Source organism: Schistocerca americana, chromosome 10 (genome assembly GCF_021461395.2).
Source record: "Schistocerca americana isolate TAMUIC-IGC-003095 chromosome 10, iqSchAmer2.1, whole genome shotgun sequence".
NCBI classification, from domain to species: domain Eukaryota; kingdom Metazoa; phylum Arthropoda; class Insecta; order Orthoptera; family Acrididae; genus Schistocerca; species Schistocerca americana.
Genome location: NC_060128.1, coordinates 31,818,141 through 31,837,480, shown reverse-complemented (window position 1 = coordinate 31,837,480; position 19,340 = coordinate 31,818,141). Strand labels below are relative to the sequence as shown.

Here is a 19,340-nt window from a genome sequence, read left to right as displayed (position 1 = left end):
CATAACCCGATGAACAGCCGTGACGCCCTGGTCAGACAGGTAGTGCTGAATTTCTTCGTCAGACAATCCATCGAGGGAGCGTGTATAAACGACTCCACGTGAGGAATTTCAGGTACGGTGCGGTTCCACCCGGACAGGGAAGATGTGGAGCAGAGAAGTACGCAGCAATTTTTGAGCCTGGAGGGCACTGTGTGTTTCTAACAACAGGGTGCCATTCCCTAATCTGGAAAGAGACTTTACAGGACCCGCAATTGCGTCGACACCTTTCTGAATAATGAAAGGGTTGACGTGGAAAAGTCGTGACCTTCGTCAGACCGAGAAACAACAAAGAACTGTGGCAACGATGGAAGAACCGTCTGTGGCTGAGACTCAGTGAACTTACGTTTGTGAGCAGACATAGTGGAAGGTGAGGAAACCATTGCGGAAGAATCCCCCATGATTACCGGCGTCTCCGATGGCGCGCTCCTCCCTTGTGGGGGCCCTCACCGAGGGCACACCCGCCTTAGGTGATTGTTCACACCTCAGGTCACACCTCCCGACAAACGGACGGAGGGACCAATCGGCACTTTCGGAAGGTATCAGCTCGGGTAATGACCCCTCCCTGGGCCTGGCCGTTACCAGGAGGTACGTACGTGTCCTACCTGTCTACCCGGGGCGGGGAATTACACGTTACCCCGTCACCGGCTACGCATGAAAGTGCGTGGGTCGGCCTTCAGACACGCACAGGGAGGAAAAAAGTGAAAGGGAAAGGAAAGAAAAGGGGGTCTCAAACGCCGCAGCGGAGAAAAGGGCAAGGAGAAGAGGGAAGGAAAAGAGAAGGACAGAGGAAGGACGAGGACTTGCAAGTGTAAAAGCAAGGAATTTGGAACAATTTCGAGCGTCCGTCTCCGGACGTAGGCACAAACCATACTCCCAGAGGGGGAGAAAGGGAAGGAAAGAGCCAGAGATGAGGGGGGGGGGCGAAGATGGGGGACGGGGAGGGATGCGGAAAGAGAAGGGAAGGTATGCAGCCCGGAAAGGAAGGAGGACCACATTAGCTCGGGGTCTCGTGCTCGCTACGCACGTGTCCACAAAAGAGTTGTGGACCCCCTGGGGGGGCTGCAGGCCAGTGTGCAATGTGATGGGATCGTAGTATATATCATCCCGGACCAGCAACATAACCCCTCCATGAGCCGGAATACCTACCACAGGGGGTAGGTCAAAACGCACAGAGGTGTAGTGTGCCAAGGCAATTTGATCGCATGTGCGCAGCTTCGTTTCCTGGAGGGCTACGACGAGCGGACGGTGCAAGCGGAGCAGCAACTTCAAGTCCTCTCGGTTGGAGCGAATGCTGCGAATATTCCAGTGAATAAGTGCCATCGTAAGAAAAAAAGAAAGATGAAAGAAGGGGTCACCTCGAAGGCCGCTGAGGGCCTGGCTTCGAGCGAGCACTGCCGCCGCTATCAGTAGGCGGACAGTCATCGTCCATGGGGTCTATAGGTTCATCGGCCATCTTGGGAAGATGGCCGGGAGGGGGAGCTTCCTCCGCCGGTGAACGGCCAGATGTTCGGCTACCAGCGGTGCGGCCAGGCGAAACGGATGACGGCCTGGGGCGGCAACCGCTGGGTGGCGCAGGCGAAGAAATGCGCCGTGGCGGAGAAGGAGAACTGTGCTTCCTATGAGCCTTCTTGGAAGGACGTTTGGTGAAAGTAACGGTCGAAGGCTGGGAGGTCGAGGTACGTAGGAAGTCTGCACGGGACGGTTCCTTCTTGAAGGCCTGTGCATCTGACTTCTGGGTCTTCGTCTTGGCAGAAGCTGATGAAGGTGCTTGTGGCTGAGGGGTGACGGGAGGAAGAGGAGACGTTGACCGGGCGATCTTAGCACTGGCCGAACGGACGACCGTGGTGCTGAAGGTCAGATCGCATGTCTGGGTTGCCACCTCCCTGGTAGTCCGAGGCGAGGCGAGGACACTACTGTATTTCCCCGCTGGGAGCAGCGTGGGCTTCCTACTAGCCAATAGCTTGCGAGCAGCCGAGGTGGACACTTTCTCTTTGACACGAATTTCTTGGATACAGTGTTCTTCCTTATAGACAGGACAGTCGCGGGAGGATGCGGCATGGTCACCCTGACAGTTCACACAACGAGGAGACGGAGGTGGACAGTCACCCTCATGGGCATCCCTGCCACAAGTGACACATTTAGCCGCATTGGAACAAGACTGTCGAGTGTGATTGAAACGCTGACACTGGTAGCAGCGCGTACGTGTCGGGACATAGGGGCGAACAGAAATAACCTCGTAGCCCGCCTTGATGCGCGATGGCAGCTTAACACTATCGAAGGTCAAGAAAAGTGTCCGGGTCGGTATAAGGTCATTGTTGACCTTTTTCATGACCCTATGGACAGCCGTCACACCCTGCTCAGCGAGGAATGATTGAATCTCCTCCTCAGTTAATCCATCGAGGGAGCTAGTATAGACCACACCACGAGACGAATTCAAAGTTCGGTGAGCCTCCACCCGCACAGGGAACGTGTACAGGAGTGTGGCCCGAAGCAGTTTTTGTGCCTGAAAGGCGCTCTCAGTTTCTAGTAATAAGGTACCGTTACGCAACCTGGTACAAGATTTGACAGATCCGGCTATGGCATCTACACCCTTCTGGATAACGAAAGGGTTGACAGAGGAAAAATCCTTTCCGTCCTCAGATCGAGAAACGACAAGGAACTGTGAGGCAGGCGGTAGTACTTTTGTCACTGGTGGCTGGTCACGTTTCCGTTTTTGGGCAGAAGTCGAGACAGATGGACTGAAATCCATTGCGGAGGAATCCCCCATGATTGCCAGCGTCTCCGATGGCGCGCTCCTTCCTTGTGGGGACCCTCTCAGAGGGCACTCCCGCCTTAGGTGAATGTTTACACCTCAGGTCACACCTCCCGAGAAACAGACGGAGGGACCAATCGGCATGGTCAGAAGGTATCAGCTCAGGCAGTCACCCCTCCCCCCGGCCTGGCCTTTACCAGGGGGTACGCGCGTGCCTTACATGTCTACCCAGGGCGGGGAATTACGCGTTACCCCGTCACCGGCTATTCGTGCGAACGCGTGGGTCGGCCTTCAGGCACGCACAGGGAGGAAGAAGGAGAAGAAGGCAAGGAGAAGAAGGCAAGGAGAAGAAGGCAAGGAGAAGAAGGCAAGGAGAAGAAGGCAAGGAGAAGAAGGCAAGGAGAAGAAGGCAAGGAGAAGAAGGCAAGGAGAAGAAGGCAAGGAGAAGAAGGCAAGGAGAAGAAGGCAAGGAGAAGAAGGCAAGGAGAAGAAGGCAAGGAGAAGAAGGCAAGGAGAAGAAGGCAAGGAGAAGAAGGCAAGGAGAAGAAGGCAAGGAGAAGAAGGCAAGGAGAAGAAGGCAAGGAGAAGAAGGCAAGGAGAAGAAGGCAAGGAGAAGAAGGCAAGGAGAAGAAGGCAAGGAGAAGAAGGCAAGGAGAAGAAGGCAAGGAGAAGAAGGCAAGGAGAAGAAGGCAAGGAGAAGAAGGCAAGGAGAAGAAGGCAAGGAGAAGAAGGCAAGGAGAAGAAGGCAAGGAGAAGAAGGCAAGGAGAAGAAGGCAAGGAGAAGAAGGCAAGGAGAAGAAGGCAAGGAGAAGAAGGCAAGGAGAAGAAGGCAAGGAGAAGAAGGCAAGGAGAAGAAGGCAAGGAGAAGAAGGCAAGGAGAAGAAGGCAAGGAGAAGAAGGCAAGGAGAAGAAGGCAAGGAGAAGAAGGCAAGGAGAAGAAGGCAAGGAGAAGAAGGCAAGGAGAAGAAGGCAAGGAGAAGAAGGCAAGGAGAAGAAGGCAAGGAGAAGAAGGCAAGGAGAAGAAGGCAAGGAGAAGAAGGCAAGGAGAAGAAGGCAAGGAGAAGAAGGCAAGGAGAAGAAGGCAAGGAGAAGAAGGCAAGGAGAAGAAGGCAAGGAGAAGAAGGCAAGGAGAAGAAGGCAAGGAGAAGAAGGCAAGGAGAAGAAGGCAAGGAGAAGAAGGCAAGGAGAAGAAGGCAAGGAGAAGAAGGCAAGGAGAAGAAGGCAAGGAGAAGAAGGCAAGGAGAAGAAGGCAAGGAGAAGAAGGCAAGGAGAAGAAGGCAAGGAGAAGAAGGCAAGGAGAAGAAGGCAAGGAGAAGAAGGCAAGGAGAAGAAGGCAAGGAGAAGAAGGCAAGGAGAAGAAGGCAAGGAGAAGAAGGCAAGGAGAAGAAGGCAAGGAGAAGAAGGCAAGGAGAAGAAGGCAAGGAGAAGAAGGCAAGGAGAAGAAGGCAAGGAGAAGAAGGCAAGGAGAAGAAGGCAAGGAGAAGAAGGCAAGGAGAAGAAGGCAAGGAGAAGAAGGCAAGGAGAAGAAGGCAAGGAGAAGAAGGCAAGGAGAAGAAGGCAAGGAGAAGAAGGCAAGGAGAAGAAGGCAAGGAGAAGAAGGCAAGGAGAAGAAGGCAAGGAGAAGAAGGCAAGGGAAAGAGTAAGGAAGACAGTGAGGTGGAAAAGAGCAAAGAAAGGAACCAAACAAAGGAAGGAAGAAACGAGAAGTGAAAAAGCAAAATGACCGCAAATAGAGGTCGTGGAACCGTCCGTCTCCGGACGCAGGTGCTAACGACCCCCTTGAGGGGGTGGGACTCCTTTTAGTCGCCTCTTACGACAGGCAGGAATACCTCGGGCCTATTCTAATCCCCGGACCCGCAGGGGGGATGTTGTTAGTGACCGGAGTTTGTGGTAAACTACTTTTCTTAGGTTGCCTTCCACGTATGGCAAAACTGATGCAAACTCATGACAAGTCAATTTGAAATGAACTTCGTACCCCTCTATCATATTGTTGATCAATATGTTCAATACATCCTTATCCTCTCAGTTCAAAAGTTTGTAATATATTGCTAGCTACTTTCCTGCCCTCAGTGATGGATTGGGAGAGGGTTTTAAGGTGAAGCATTAGAATGGCTACTATGGTTTCTGGAGAGATAAATAAATGAACTAAACCAACTGCAGTGAAAGCTGTAGCTTACATTATGTTTTATTAGTAATAGCTAACTACAAACACTTATGTATATTTCTGTCCATTTTACAACCTTTGAATGCATAATGCCTTGCTACACCAAGAAGAAATGCAGATGATAAATGGGTATTCATTGAACAAATATATTTACTGGAACTGACATGCGATTACGTTTTCACACAATTTGGGTACATAGATCGTGAGAAATTAGTTCTCAGTACAACCACCTCTGGCCATAATAATGGCCTTGATATGCCTGGGCTTTGGGTTAAACAGAGCTTGGATCCCATGTACAGGTACAGTTGCCCATGCAGCTTGAACACAATACCACAGTTCATCAAGAGTAGTAACTGGCATATTGTGACGAGTCAGTCGCTCGGCCACCATTGACCAGACGTTTTCAATTGGTGGGAGATCTGGAGAATGTGCTGGCCAGGGCAGCAGTTTCACATTTTATGTATCCAGAAAGGTCCGTACAGGACCTGCAACATGCGGTCGAGCATTATCGTGCTGAAATATAGCGTTTCACAGGGTTCGAATGAAGGGTAAAGCCATGGATCTTAACACATCTGAAATGTGATGTCCACTGGTCAAAGTGCCATCAATGCAAACAAGAGGTGACCGAGATGTGTAACCAATGGCACCCCATACCATCACGCTGGGTGATACGCCAGTATGGTGATGCAAAATACACATTTCCAATGTGCATTCACTGCGATGTCGCTGAACACGGATGCGACCATCATGATGCTGTGAACAGAATCTGGATTCATCTGAGAAAATTATGTTTTGCCATTCGTGCACCCAGTTGCTCCTGTCTGTGATTCAGTGTCAAGGGTAACTGCAGCCATGGTCTCCAAGCTGATAGTCCATGCTGCTGCAAACGTCATTGAACTGTTCATGCAGGTAGTTGTTGTCTTGCGAACGTCCCCATCTGTTGACTCAGGGTTCGAGACGTGGCTGCACAATCCATTACAGCCATGCGGATAAGACGCAATTCATCTTGACTGCTAGTGATACGAGGCCATTGGGATACAGTACGGCATTCTGTATTACCCTCCTGAACACACCGTTCCATATTCTGCTAACAGTCATTCCATCTCTACCAACGTGAGCAGCAATGTAGCGATACGATAAACCACAGTCATGATAGGCTAAATCCGACCTTTATCAAAGTTGGAAACGTGTTGGTATGCTTTTCTCCTCCTTACACGAGGCATCATCACAACGTTTCGCCAGTCAACTGCTGTTTGTGTACGAGAAATTGGTTGGAAACTTTCCTCACGTCAACACGTAGGTGTCGCCACCTGCGCCAACCTTGTGTGAATGCTCTGTAAAACTAATCATTTGCATATCACGCCATCTTCTTCCTCTCGGTTAAATTTCATGTCTGTAGCACATCATCTTCGTGGTGTAGCAATTTTAATGGTCAGTAATGTATGTTATTGTACATGTGTGCACTTTCACAAAAGTGTCCCACACTTCTAGTAACAAATGTGATATCTACATAGCTGTAACAAAAGTTATTTGTGGTACAAGAAGATGACCATTGATTAAAAGTGAAACAAACATACAGCTTTATTTCAGGTGTAGAGTTGGAAAGCAAGGTAAATTGTGGCCTCTACACCTATGTTGCACCCCAATTTGTCTAAACTGAATGCCTGGATGCATGGAAACGGTTTTTTCATTACGTTTACTGTGCCAATGATGTGAACCCACAAATCATACACAAGTTTGCTATTTTTGCATGGTGCCTCCCTCGAGGAAAGGGGTCAGTCAACTTTAAGAGGAACAGGAATATTCAATACCATGATATTCCATTTGTCATTCATGTTGTGGTTCATTGCAAAGGATTGCCAGTTCCAGTTCCCTGACATGCACCATCATTGAGCATTGATAACAATGACTCTGAACTGACACAGACAAAAAAGTGTGATCATCCACCAATGACATAGTCACCATAGTCACCAGGAAACCACAAAATCCTGTAATGTGACCTCAATGATCTGATTAGGGATTTAGATCTTCCAAAGCATAATGCTGAACTGTTGGCATTATGACAGCAGCAGTGGAATCTCCTTGCTGACTTGGGAAGGCAAGCCAACATTACATTCTGCAGTGACTGAATTTGTTTGATGTCCTGAACATCACATATAAATAGGAAAAGTGGAGACCTTTTTTATAGACAAACCTGAAGGCACTGCTGTTACCCAATATTAACAAAAGGCCATCCACCGATATTCGTTATAAACTACATTAATAACAATAAGCACTAACTCTGTAAGTGGGACAGGCAGACATGATAAAAACAACATACAGGGAATGGCCTCCATGAGCAGTTCTGGTGCCTTGGTCAAAAAATATTGGCAAAGAAGCTCTAGTGAATCCAAACAATATTGTTCTCCATCACTGAACATTACACGGACTTCACAGCATTCAGTAAGGCTGTGCACAGGAATGAAGCAGGATTTCAGCACTTGTGTGAGAAGTTTCCATGACTCAGAACAGAAAATATCTGAAAGTGGATATTCATTGGTTCACAGATATGCCAGCTGTTGAGGGTAACACACTGAGTCCACTACCCCCGATCAGCTCCACGAATGGCGTTGCTCTTGGCAAACAGGAGACCTGAAAATTACGTGGTCATTATGGATGAACTCATTCATGCTTTAAAGTCACTGGCTGCAACATGGCACTGGAGATGCACTTCCTTTACTTCCACTTTGATGTGTTCCTAGAGAACTGTGGTGTATTAAGTGATGAGCACAGTGAACAGTACTATCACAACTTTTCTCTCCTAGAACAGCAGTACACTGGATTGTGGGCTATGGCTATGTTGGCCACTACTAACAAGGGGAAGGCAAAGAAGCGGCACAAATAAACTAGGTAAGTTCAATTAATGTAGACACTAATCAGCGAGAGCACTATGCCCTCCTACCAAATAACTGGTATGTCCATCTTTGGCACAGATAACCACAGCTATGCATTGTGACGTGGAAGCAATGTGGCCTTAGACGGTTGCTGGAGGGAGTTGGCGCCACATCTGCATGAACGAGTCACCTTATTCCTGTAAATTAGGAGGTGAGGAGGGGCACGAACTCTGACACCACGTCCTTTCACCTCCCAGATGTGTTCTGTTTAGTTGTGGGCCCAGTGCATGAATTGGAACTCACCAATGTGTTCCTCTAGCCATTCCATCACACTCCTGCCATTGTGACATGGCACACTGTCATACTGGAAAATACCACTCCCACTGGCACACTTGACTGTCATGAAGTAGTGCACATGGTCTGCAATAAGTGTGTGACACTCCTTGGCTGTCATGGTACCTTGCATGAAAGCAAAGGCAAAACTGAACCAAACTTGAGTGATTCCCTTAAAGAAGGAAGGAAACTGTCAAAAGACTAGTTTTGTAAACAGCTTCCTAATGGACAAAAGGTGTGCTGATTTTGGTTAGCATAGAGTAAATTAAAAAATTTAAAAAATTAAAAATGGTTTGTTTTGCAAATCATGTGAAATATTTAACAATAACTTATTTGAGCAAACTCTCTTATGGTTAAGGAAGTGTTGAAGGTTAAACAAAACAATTCCAGAGTAAAAAAACGAGTTGAGCCCCAAAAAATTGTTTTGCTCATGGTGAACATTAGAGGCATCTCTACGTACTGGTTGCATTGACAAACAGTTGCAACAACAAATATCAGATAAGAAGGATTGTAAATCAGTTTTAGTTGTCACTGCCAGTATGATTCTGTATTTGGCATAACAGGGCACCCATATTAAAGCTTTAGATGAAATATCTTGACACTGGTGCTCCAAGTTAAAGGAAGTTCTTGAGCACCATCAACAATGTCTCATCACACCAAACTGAGGGAGCTGTAAGGTTGTCACAAAAAAAATGTCAAGTCAACTACTTGTCATATGGCATCCAAGATGAGTTTTTGGAAACAATTATATGCAAAATAAGGAATAAATAGTAAGTAATAAAAAAATACTTTTCAATCATGTTTGTTTGGACTCCTGATGGAAGTAATGTTTAGCACATATCACAAATTATCAGATATGTGAGATTCAATGGAACAGGTGCAGAGATTTGGAAAAGTGCCATTGAAACTTTTTAGCAATTTCTGAAAAGACAGGGCAGGCTCTCTCTGAAGTAATATTGTAGAAAATCAGGAATGATGGGCCAGGATTAAAAAACTATCAAGGCCCAATCTTATAACAAGGGGGCTAATATTACTGGAAAGTGCAAAGGTATTCAGCCTCATTGACACGCAGATAAGTGCATCATGTGAGGTAGAAACTTATTTTGGAATACTAAACATCTTCCATTTGCTCTTCGTATCGTCTAATAACTATTGGGAGAGTTAGCTCTGATGATACAATATTTAGAAGAATGATTTAAAAATTTAAAATACATATTAACTATTTCTTTGTTGCTGTGTGGGTGTATTTTTATTTGTTTATCACTAGTTGAATGATCCACCCAAAGAGAAGTTCAGACCATTTACTTTTAGGAATTTGTAGGAATTTAACTAAGGCTCAAGTCTAACTTCAAGCATTACTTTTTTCGTTCGATAATGGAATGCTTATGTACAGACAATATTGGTATTTGAAAATTAGAGCTTACTATGTTACTCAGTATTTATTCTTTTATTTTACATCAAATATTTTGCATTGTTTAAAAAATGCAGATCAGGATAGTTGATTTGTAAGTTAAGCCTAGGTATGTTTTCTTTTATTTATTTTTTTGCTTTATAATTACTTTCTATATATTTACATCTACGTCTCTGTGTTACAAACGATGGCATCAAGCAAACTACCAGGTAAAAATGCAATACGGAAAACAACTAATGATTTGAAGCTCCTGTATACAAACCATCACAGAACAACAGTTGAAAATAATGCCTATAATGGCCAGAAGTGTGTTAATAATTCAAACACAGTTCCAAGTGAAAATACTGATCAAAAGTGTGTACACCATTCAAACATTTTCCCTGTTTCTCAAGAACTGCCTACCAAAGCGAGTAAAAGAAATAACCTCTCAACAAAATTCATAAAAACACAGTCTTGTATGCACAAATAAGTTCAGTGTTTTATCAGAAGACCGCAGCAATTTTGTTAACATTGAAAATGAGCATTACATCCAACAGGAAAATCGAATTAAAATGGTAAAATGGCAAACAGTAAAATCAAAAACACTGGCAATCATAGGCAGCAGGCAAAGAAATGCAATGTGCTTTTTCTAGCAGACAATGACAGGAGAAAGCTAGCTACTATTTTACAGGAAGTGAATACAGATTTGTGTGCAACTGGCATTCTGAAACCTGGCACGATGACCAAAAATGTTACTGAAGGTTTCTCAGAACACAGGAACACTGAGAAAGAGTGACATCTTTGTTTGCATGGCAAGTATCAACGACGTAGCTCATAATGAAGCCGGAAAGTGCATAACAGGTTTGAGGGATTTTTTAAACGTAAATATGATGAAAAACACTGTTGTTGTTGTGATACCTCAGACAACCTCATGTATAATGCATGTGTGAATAAAGTAATTTCCAAAACCAACACTAGAATAAAAACAATTATGCTCGACTTCCCCAAAGTGCAATGTAGTAGATATTAACAGACTGGTGAGAAATATGCACACTGAACATGGTGAGCCTCTAAATTGCCATGATAAAAAACTTCACTGTCACGAGATAAGCAAAATTGTAAATGAAATTCAAGAACACAACTGCAGTTTTAAAAGACTATTTCTGGCATTTTTAGGCAATACAACGTTACAGGGGACGGAAGGGTAGAAACCACTTTAGAGGAAAACTGCAGCAAAGTAATTAATTCAGAAAACTTGTTTTAGATCAATCAATGGAAATTAATGAACATGCAAGACCTTGTGACATCAAAATACCTTTCTGTGCAGATAATGTTCTCCTTCTACATATAAATGTACAATCTCTTCGTGATAAAATCAATGAACTGCAGTACTGGCTTGATAAAATTGACTGCAGTATATTGTGTAACAGTGAACACTGGATGAAAGAGTATGAAATAGACTTGTGTGTTCCTCTGGGATATTTGCTAGTTACTAGCAATTGCAGAAGGATCACTTCACATGGAGTCTCCATCTACGTTAAAAGAAAATTAGATTTAGATTAATCAGTAGTAGATCTTAGCAAAATGTGCCTTTAAGGCATATTTGAAGTAGCAGGTATGGTAATACACGCACAAAAAACTGTAATTGTGTCAGTGTATCGAACTCCAAGATCTGATGAAATAATGTAGTAGATACTCTTGAATGTGATGTAATAGAATCAGCAATATCAGATCATGCAGGACTATGTCGTCGAATCGAAAATTCAAAACACTAAAGAAAGACAAGGGACATAGACTACTAGGAGAATCCAATGTAAACAACATGACTAATGTGTTACCGGAAATTGACTGGTCTCATAAAATTAATAATAATAAGGCAACTGATAAATGCTTTACTATTTTCCTCACAGAAATTAAGCACATTGTAGGAAAGTCATGCCCCACTGTAACCAAAAGACAATATCCTAATAATACACATAAGCAATGTCCTAACAAGTGGCTCACTTCAAAACTTACCGAACTTAGGATACTACTTCTAATTCTGAAGGATAAGTCTAATAAAAGTGATCGAGACAAGACAAATTACATAAATATGAGAAAACTTACAAATCAGAAATAAAAGGGGCTAAGTGCAACTCAAATGATGAATACATTTCGAAGTTCAAATATAAATGTAAAGCAGCCTGGAATGTCATAAAACAGGAAATTAATAACATCAATAAAGAAAACATCCCAATAGACTGTGATACACTCAATCATTTTGTTAATTGTGCCACTAAAACTCCACTCAATAATTCTACCATAGATGCAAAAGCACTACTCATCCATACGAAACACATTAGTGAGAAATTTACTTGGACCCCTATCACCGTAAATGACATTTGCAAATCAATAAACAAACAAACAATTCCAAAACAGAAGACTATTATAGACTCAGTAATTTCATCATAAAGCATATAAGAAAGGAAATCAGCTTCCTGTTTTTTCCCCTTTTTGATGTGAACTGAAATTAGTTTTCTCATCTTTCCACTGTAGTTTTTCCTATCTCATTTTTCCCAAGAATGAGCACCTCTCTCACTCTGTCTCTGTCTTTGTGTGTGTGTGTGTGTGTGTGTGTGTGTGTGTGTGTGTGTGTGTGTGTATAGACATCGTGAGCTACTGTTCTACAGTGGGGCCACCAACCGAATTGAAAATATTACGTTATAATTGAAAAGTGAATAACTGTAGGTCTCTTCTATAATTCACTCAATTTCCTACGAATCGTGAACAAGGGAAGACCGACATAAGCAGGTGCGAAACATGGTACCATTGGCTTCTACGACGTGTGGTCAAAAAGTAATGGTAATTTTTGGTTTCCTTAGAGAATGTTTATTTTTTGATCAACTCAACCTTGTGCCCTTCAGAGCACACCCCTTCAGAACACATATGCGCCAGCCCTTGTTCCAATCTTGGAAGCACATCTCCAGCTCCCTTTTCCTTACACCGTTCACCTCCGATTTTATCTGATCAGTAGTGGCAAAACGTCGTTTTATGGTTCTCTTCCGCCCCGGAAATAGAAGTCTCATGGGGCCACGCCAAGTGAAAACGCTTCTTGAGGAAACTATCGATTTTTTGCCAAAAAATCACGTATTCCTTATTGACCATACGACGCATTGTAATCGAATAGATCAGTGAAAGGAACCCGCACATGTGATCGTGATTGAATTTTTTTTTCGATGTTTGCTCTTCAGGCTGTTTGCATTGCGACGGTCTGGCTCCTATACCCATTTTTCGTCACCTGTTTAATCTTCTTTAGAAGTTTTGTATCGTCGACTTCTTTCACCAACTCCTGAGCGATGTCAAAGCGACGTTGCTTTTGGCCGAAGTTAAATTTTGGAAAAACTTTGCTGCTAAACGTTTCATGCCTAAAACTCCCGAGGGAAAAAAAAGCATGAGCCGAAGGATATGCCGACGTCGTTAGAAACCTCTCTGATCGTAATTCGACTGTTTTCCAGAACCATTTTCTTTACTTCTTCCACATGTCTAATTTATGTGCTAGGTAGTCCAACACTGTCTTCGTCTTCATTGTCTTCTCGACGCTCTTTGTAACACTTATCCCACTCGTAAACTCTAGTCTTACTCATGGGAGACTCGCAGTCAATATTTCGGATGCGGTGCTGCACTTTATTCCTGTTTTCAAGCAAAATTTAATGCAAATTCTGTGATACATCTTCAAAAGCAAAAATTCGCCCAGCACTCCAAAAGACGTGTAATCTTTTGGATTGTCATCAAACTAAACATTCAAAATAGTGACGTACATCAGGATCATGTGTAACAACAAGACAGAGTTTGAAAACCGTATGTCTACAGCCAGCGAAATTAAAAAATTCGTTATTTTTTATCACACCGCATATAGGGGGCTAATTCTTCGAAGGTAGAAGATACATTAGCACAACTCTCTGAACATGAGAATAAATATGGCCATGTGCTTAGAAAAAAGAAAGCCATTTGCCGCTGGTTTGGGTAAATTAACCATTTACGTTAGCTCGGTTACGAGGCAGCAGATGTAATACAGAACGGCCTTTCGGAGGTTGTGTCGAATCCCTATGCAGCATCATTTTTTTATTTTGCAGATAGGCCGAAATAATGCTCACTGCATCATATTTACGAGTATTGATATTTTGATCAAGGCATGAAAAGCAAGGGCAAAGGAAAATTAGGAATTGGAAATAAACTTCCAGGAAGGTATATGCAATTAGATACTTCATTTTACAGTTTATTTACACGTGTTCTGGTGATATTCAACGTGAAAAGAGGGATGCAGTAATTGTCTCGGTACCTTCTACGCGTCATACACGCCACATTTTTTACAAATTGGGCTACATGGTTGCCTTAAAGTTTCTGTAGACACACGAACTTTTACATTCATCGCACAGTTTGCCAACAAAGTGTTACCAATTATTTCGCCCAATTTTGATGAAGATAGTTCGTGATGGGGAATTTTGTTTTAGGATTTGTTTGAGGGCGGAGAAACAACTGAGGTCATAAGAGCCCGTGATGTTGAATGAAACATATTTTGATGTAGCCTTCTCGGTCTACGATTTCTTTTTCACTCTGGATTGACCGATTTTAGCTCACTGGGGACACAGTGAGCGTGTGCATTTGCTTAGCGCTGTTAAATGCCAAAATTAAACTAATGGAGTACTAAGTCCTGTAGACTAACTACGATTCTTTCTTGGAGAGTAATTTGCAGTGCCAAATTTTCCTTTGTCTCCTTTTCATGCCTTCCATGATAATATTAATAAACAAGATACATTGTGCATTATTCCGGTTGTTTTGCAGTGCCAGCAACTTTTCATATGAAGACTCGACCCTGCGACTCTCTGATTACCTTCCGCTGTGCCAATCGTTACATGAAACGTACGTTAACAGACGGCTGATGCATCGGCCGACCTGCGCTAAAAATGCAATTTCTTCTGAACACTTGGCCATAGGGAGTTCCTCCCCTGTTTCACTGATTGAGCACCGTATATACCATAAATTTGGGAGGAATCGAGTGACTATGGGCGGTCCCCTGATATTGTATTACAGTCAGATTACGTCATCTGAACAAATATAAACCCTCGAAGCAAACGAACAACAAAAATTGAGATTTTGCGAACAGAATAAAGGGAAAATTTTAATTGCGTGTTCACTGTTGATACGCTTTATTATTCCAAGAACCGTACAAAAAATTTCAAGAATGTATAGTCTACGGTTTATTGTTGAGATCCACCTGAATGAGTGTATCGACTGCAATTGAAAACAGAAATCCGTTTCGTGTTACCAAACATTTTTATTTGAAGGGTTGACTTCCCCAAAAATCAAAACAGATTCTGCACTGCAATTTAAAACGGCTTACTTTTGGATTAATGAATTTAAACGCGGTCAGATAAACACCGTAGACGTCGTGCGCTCCATCATCAAACTGTCACCACAGAGTAACCCCCCCCCCCCCCCCCCCCGACAAATATCCACGATACGGTAATGCAAGGCTGTCGAATAAGAATTGCTGACTGATAGATATCTGAACTGAGCGAGTGCGTAGTATTCTGCACTGCGAGTTGACTACGAAGAAACTGTAAGAGATGGGTGGCTCGATTTGCTCACTGTTGAACAAAAGCACATCCGGCACAATATTTCAACATAATGTCTGGCGATATCTTATCCGAATCCGCGAGGCTTTTTACGCAGATTTGTGACTATTGATCAAACATGAAACGATCAGACCATTATACTCCAGAGTGGAAACGTTGGAAATAGGCTAAGGTGTTAGCCGGTGTTTTTTGTGAATCCCAAGGAATAATCTTCATAGGTTACTTCGTGAAAGAATCAAGGCTGGACCCTGTTACGGTTCATTGCTGGATCGTTTGAAACTTCTGTTGGCTGAATAAAGATCAAGGTTGGCAGGCAAAACGCGTTGTTTCACCAGGCCAGTGCACCATTCCCAAGTACCGGTGCTGAATATGCTGGAAGTGCACGAATTGGGGCAAAGTCTGGTGACTAAATCCAGTTCGAAGCCCAACTGACTTCTTCCTGTTTCCAAACTTCAAACTCTGGCTTGCTCGGAAGAAATTTAAATCAAATGAAGTGACAGTTGCAGTCGACGAGTATTTTGAACGGTTTGACAGAATATATCATTCCGCTGTGATCAATAAGTTGGAGGATCGCTGGACCAAGTGCACATCTCTCACAGGAAACTGTCGAGAAGTAAGGTGAACTGTTTACGAAAAAGAACAGTTTTTGTTTTCTTTGCCAGACCGATCAAACCACTATCATATACAACAATACACTGCGTGTAAGCGATGATCTTTTACAACGTGCTATCACTGAAAAATCTGCAGCTACACCAATAATTTCTAATAATCAATATTTTTTGGTCTTCATTGACAGAATGGTTGTTATGCACCGGCTTGCCTGTGTACTTCAAAATGTACAAGAGATGTTTATGTAAATTTCGTCTCGCAAGATCGCTCAAGCAAACAAACATAGCCTTCGACATTTTGTGCTCGAAACTCAAGTTGACATTTGTTTCATCACCGAAACACGGTTAAAACCGAACGAATAGTTCGCACTCCAGGGCTACTTGTCATTAGAGAAGACAGACGACGCGGTGCAGCGTGGTTCGTAAAACAAGACAGCCACTTTTGCGTTGTCAATCCGGGAACTCGGCATGACCCACTGCAAACGGTGGGTATCCCCCTGCCGACCAACTATCTCCCTCTGAATTTGATCTCTGTACTCGAAGCACCTAATGAAAGGCTCTCCAGACAGCAGTTAACAACGACCACTGGCTCCCAGGTGGCTGTAACGGCCACCGTGCACTGCGGCGCTGCAGAAATGCCAACGCAACGGGGAAAAATGCTAGTGGATGTACTGGACTGGGAAAACCTTGCCGTACTAAATGACGGCTCACCCAAACGAACAGTCCGACCAAATGAAGTTCTGACGGCAGTGGCCTTTAGCACAGCATCAACTGCACTGTGTACCACGGCGACAGGTCCGGATCCATTGCCTATTCAAATTATGATAAACGCACAATCTACGGAGACTGTCAACCTCGCAATCACCCGGAAATTGAACACACAAAGTCAATTGGAACTTACTCGAAGTACTACTGGAAGAAAACGTGGGATCTATCACTTTTACTGAGAATCGTGAAAGATACTGTGATGTCTTTGCGTCGCTTATCGATGAAGCAGGGGTAGTCTCGGCACCTGGAAAACTACATATGCCGACAACTAGTCACCCGTCACCCCGATTGCGTTCCTTAAGGACTGCGTCAGATTCTGAATCGCACAAAGAGGCATTAAGAAAATACAAAAATATCTCTGATGATAAAAGCTTCTTGTCCTTAAGAAAGCACAAGCTGCAGCACAAATATTCACGTACAAAAACCGAAAATCGAGAATTTCTGCACTCCATCCGGCGAAGAATCTGCATTAACCTGGATCTGGAATGTAACACAGAACATTAAAATCTGTCAGACAACAGACATCCGACTTTAAGAATCGTTTCTGTGTACGACAGCTAGTTTTCGGACGCAAAAGATTAAAATCCCCTTACTGAAAACATGTAGCGTGTCCCCATCCACAAGTCGGGAAAAAGATCTGATAAAAACGAGTCAGATCTGCCTTTCATCATCATACTGTGTTCGACGAAGGTAATGGAAAAGATTAATACGGCGCTTAGAATGGCGGTGTGAAAACAAGCTATTACCGGGAATCAAATTTGATTTCGAAAAGGAAAGGGGACAACTGAAACCCTTTTACGGTTCTTGACATACAGCTAAATTTCTCTCTGGCTGATTATATGATATTGCGTTGATAGGTTTCATTAGAGCATACGACAACGTCTTCTTGTCAACCCTTTGAGAAAAAACTGTAGAAACTCCAGATTCCAAAACCACTCGTGCATAACGTATGCTTTCTGAGCAATAGGAAGGCAATCATTTTACAACACAGAATTACACTGGTACCAACAAAACCAGCAGAAGGCTCCCCTTTTACCGTCTCTATACCGCAGACCTTCACGACCGCTCTGCCAGTCTTTTACAATATTACAGTACGCAGGTGACGTATGCATATATTTTGAGGCCAGTACTCTTCAGTCCTGCCATCCGAAAATGCACGCCGCGGTCGTACGTGTACACGAGTGAAGTGCAGGAAGTGGCCTCGGAATCTGATAGCAAGTCCTCTCTTTCGATCTCTACTAATCACAGGATTCCACTTCCCGTAACGGTGCAACTGCGACGACAGTTTTCCAGTTGCGAAAGCAACTAAATATCTTGGGACGATTGATGATAAGCTTATATGGGCTCTTCGTAACTGACACGTAGTTACGAGATGAGAAAACGCCTACGACTGGACTACGGTGGGGCTGTGATCGGTGGAGAGCAACGTCTTTGTACGGGTCCCTACTGACGACACAGTTTGATTCGACACCTGTGCCACGGATCAGCAGCAGGCAGCACGCTTCGAAGACTAGACACTGTCGAGTATAAAGCCTTGCGTACAGTTAATGGGGCGTTCATGTCAACCACGACCAACGTATTACTGGTTGAAACTAACGAACCGCCGTTAAGGTTGCGGTGAATACTTCTCTGCTAGCTATTCCTCCTGCGACTATATGGACAAATATTACCCCTTTGACGAAAATATCCGGGAATTTCCGCCTCCGCCTCCGCCTCCCTGTCTCCCTGTCTCCCTGTCTCTCTGTCTCTCTCTCTCTGTCTCTCACTCTCTCTCTCTCTCTCTCTCTCTCTCTCTCTCTCTCTCTCTCTCTGTCTCGATGGCTCTGAGCACTATGGGACTTAACATCTGAGGTTATCAGTCCCCTAGAACTTTGAACTACTTAAACCGACAGAAGCGCCTAGCGTCGTGATGGTATCGATGAATGGCCCCCCTTGGATACCTGAAATTAAAAAAGTAGATGCCCGTGTAAAGCAAATATCTCTACATGGAGCTAATGGAGCTAGTACACATATGAAAAGCTCCCTCACAAAGATATGATACCCATGCTCACGAAACAGTTGTCTTCGGACTGGTAAGAGGAATGGTCGCAGACATCTAAAATCAAAGGCGACCACTACTCGTTAGTTCATGCGACAGTTCCGAGAGTTCCGTGGTATCATAGAAAACAAATATCAATGAGCTTCACAACAATTACAGTACGGCTGCAATTTAATCATTGGAAGTTCAAAAAACACTTGTATCGGCTGGACATAAGCGTCATCGAACCACATAATTCTAGAATGTCCTCGGGGCACTTGTCACATCAACGTCCTTTCAAGTAATTTTCGGGGTCTTTGTCATGTGTTCCCAAGCAGCCTCCGAACCTCGGTAACATCTAACGCTGTAGCAACGTATAAACTACCGCACGAGTTCGACAGCAGTGGCGACACGAAGGTACAGCTCCCAGCTGCTAATTAATGCTTCGTGTACTTAGAATGCCAGAGGAAGACGAAAGCTCAATTAACTGACGGTATCCCCGTGTGCTACTCTGCAGGACATGGAATACTCAGTCTCTGAATTCATGTCACTGTGTACTTTCTACGTGTACTTGTCTGAATACTGGTGTATCTATGCGTGTAGCTGTAATGCGCAACTCCAGTTCTTGTGAACTGTTTTGTTCTGTGTAGATTGTACTTACAGACCTGTACAAACATTCAGTTTGTAATATTAGTAATTTTCGTCTCACAAACATTAATATACGCTCAATAGTAAACGCCTGATGGCCTAAAGTTATCGAACAATTGTAAAGTAAAAGAAA

General features: G+C 43.8%; 1 protein-coding gene across 1 annotated transcript in view; it reads left to right on the top strand.

Annotated features, from left to right (window-relative positions):
- LOC124552652 (vicilin-like seed storage protein At2g18540) overlaps positions 1-19,340 on the top strand; it is a 78,405-nt gene that overhangs the window by 16,590 nt on the left and 42,475 nt on the right. Inside the window, exon 2 of the mRNA XM_047126979.1 lies at positions 3,352-4,390. Coding sequence (XP_046982935.1) covers positions 3,352-4,390 — 1,039 coding nt within the window. The remainder of the gene's footprint in view (positions 1-3,351; positions 4,391-19,340) is intronic.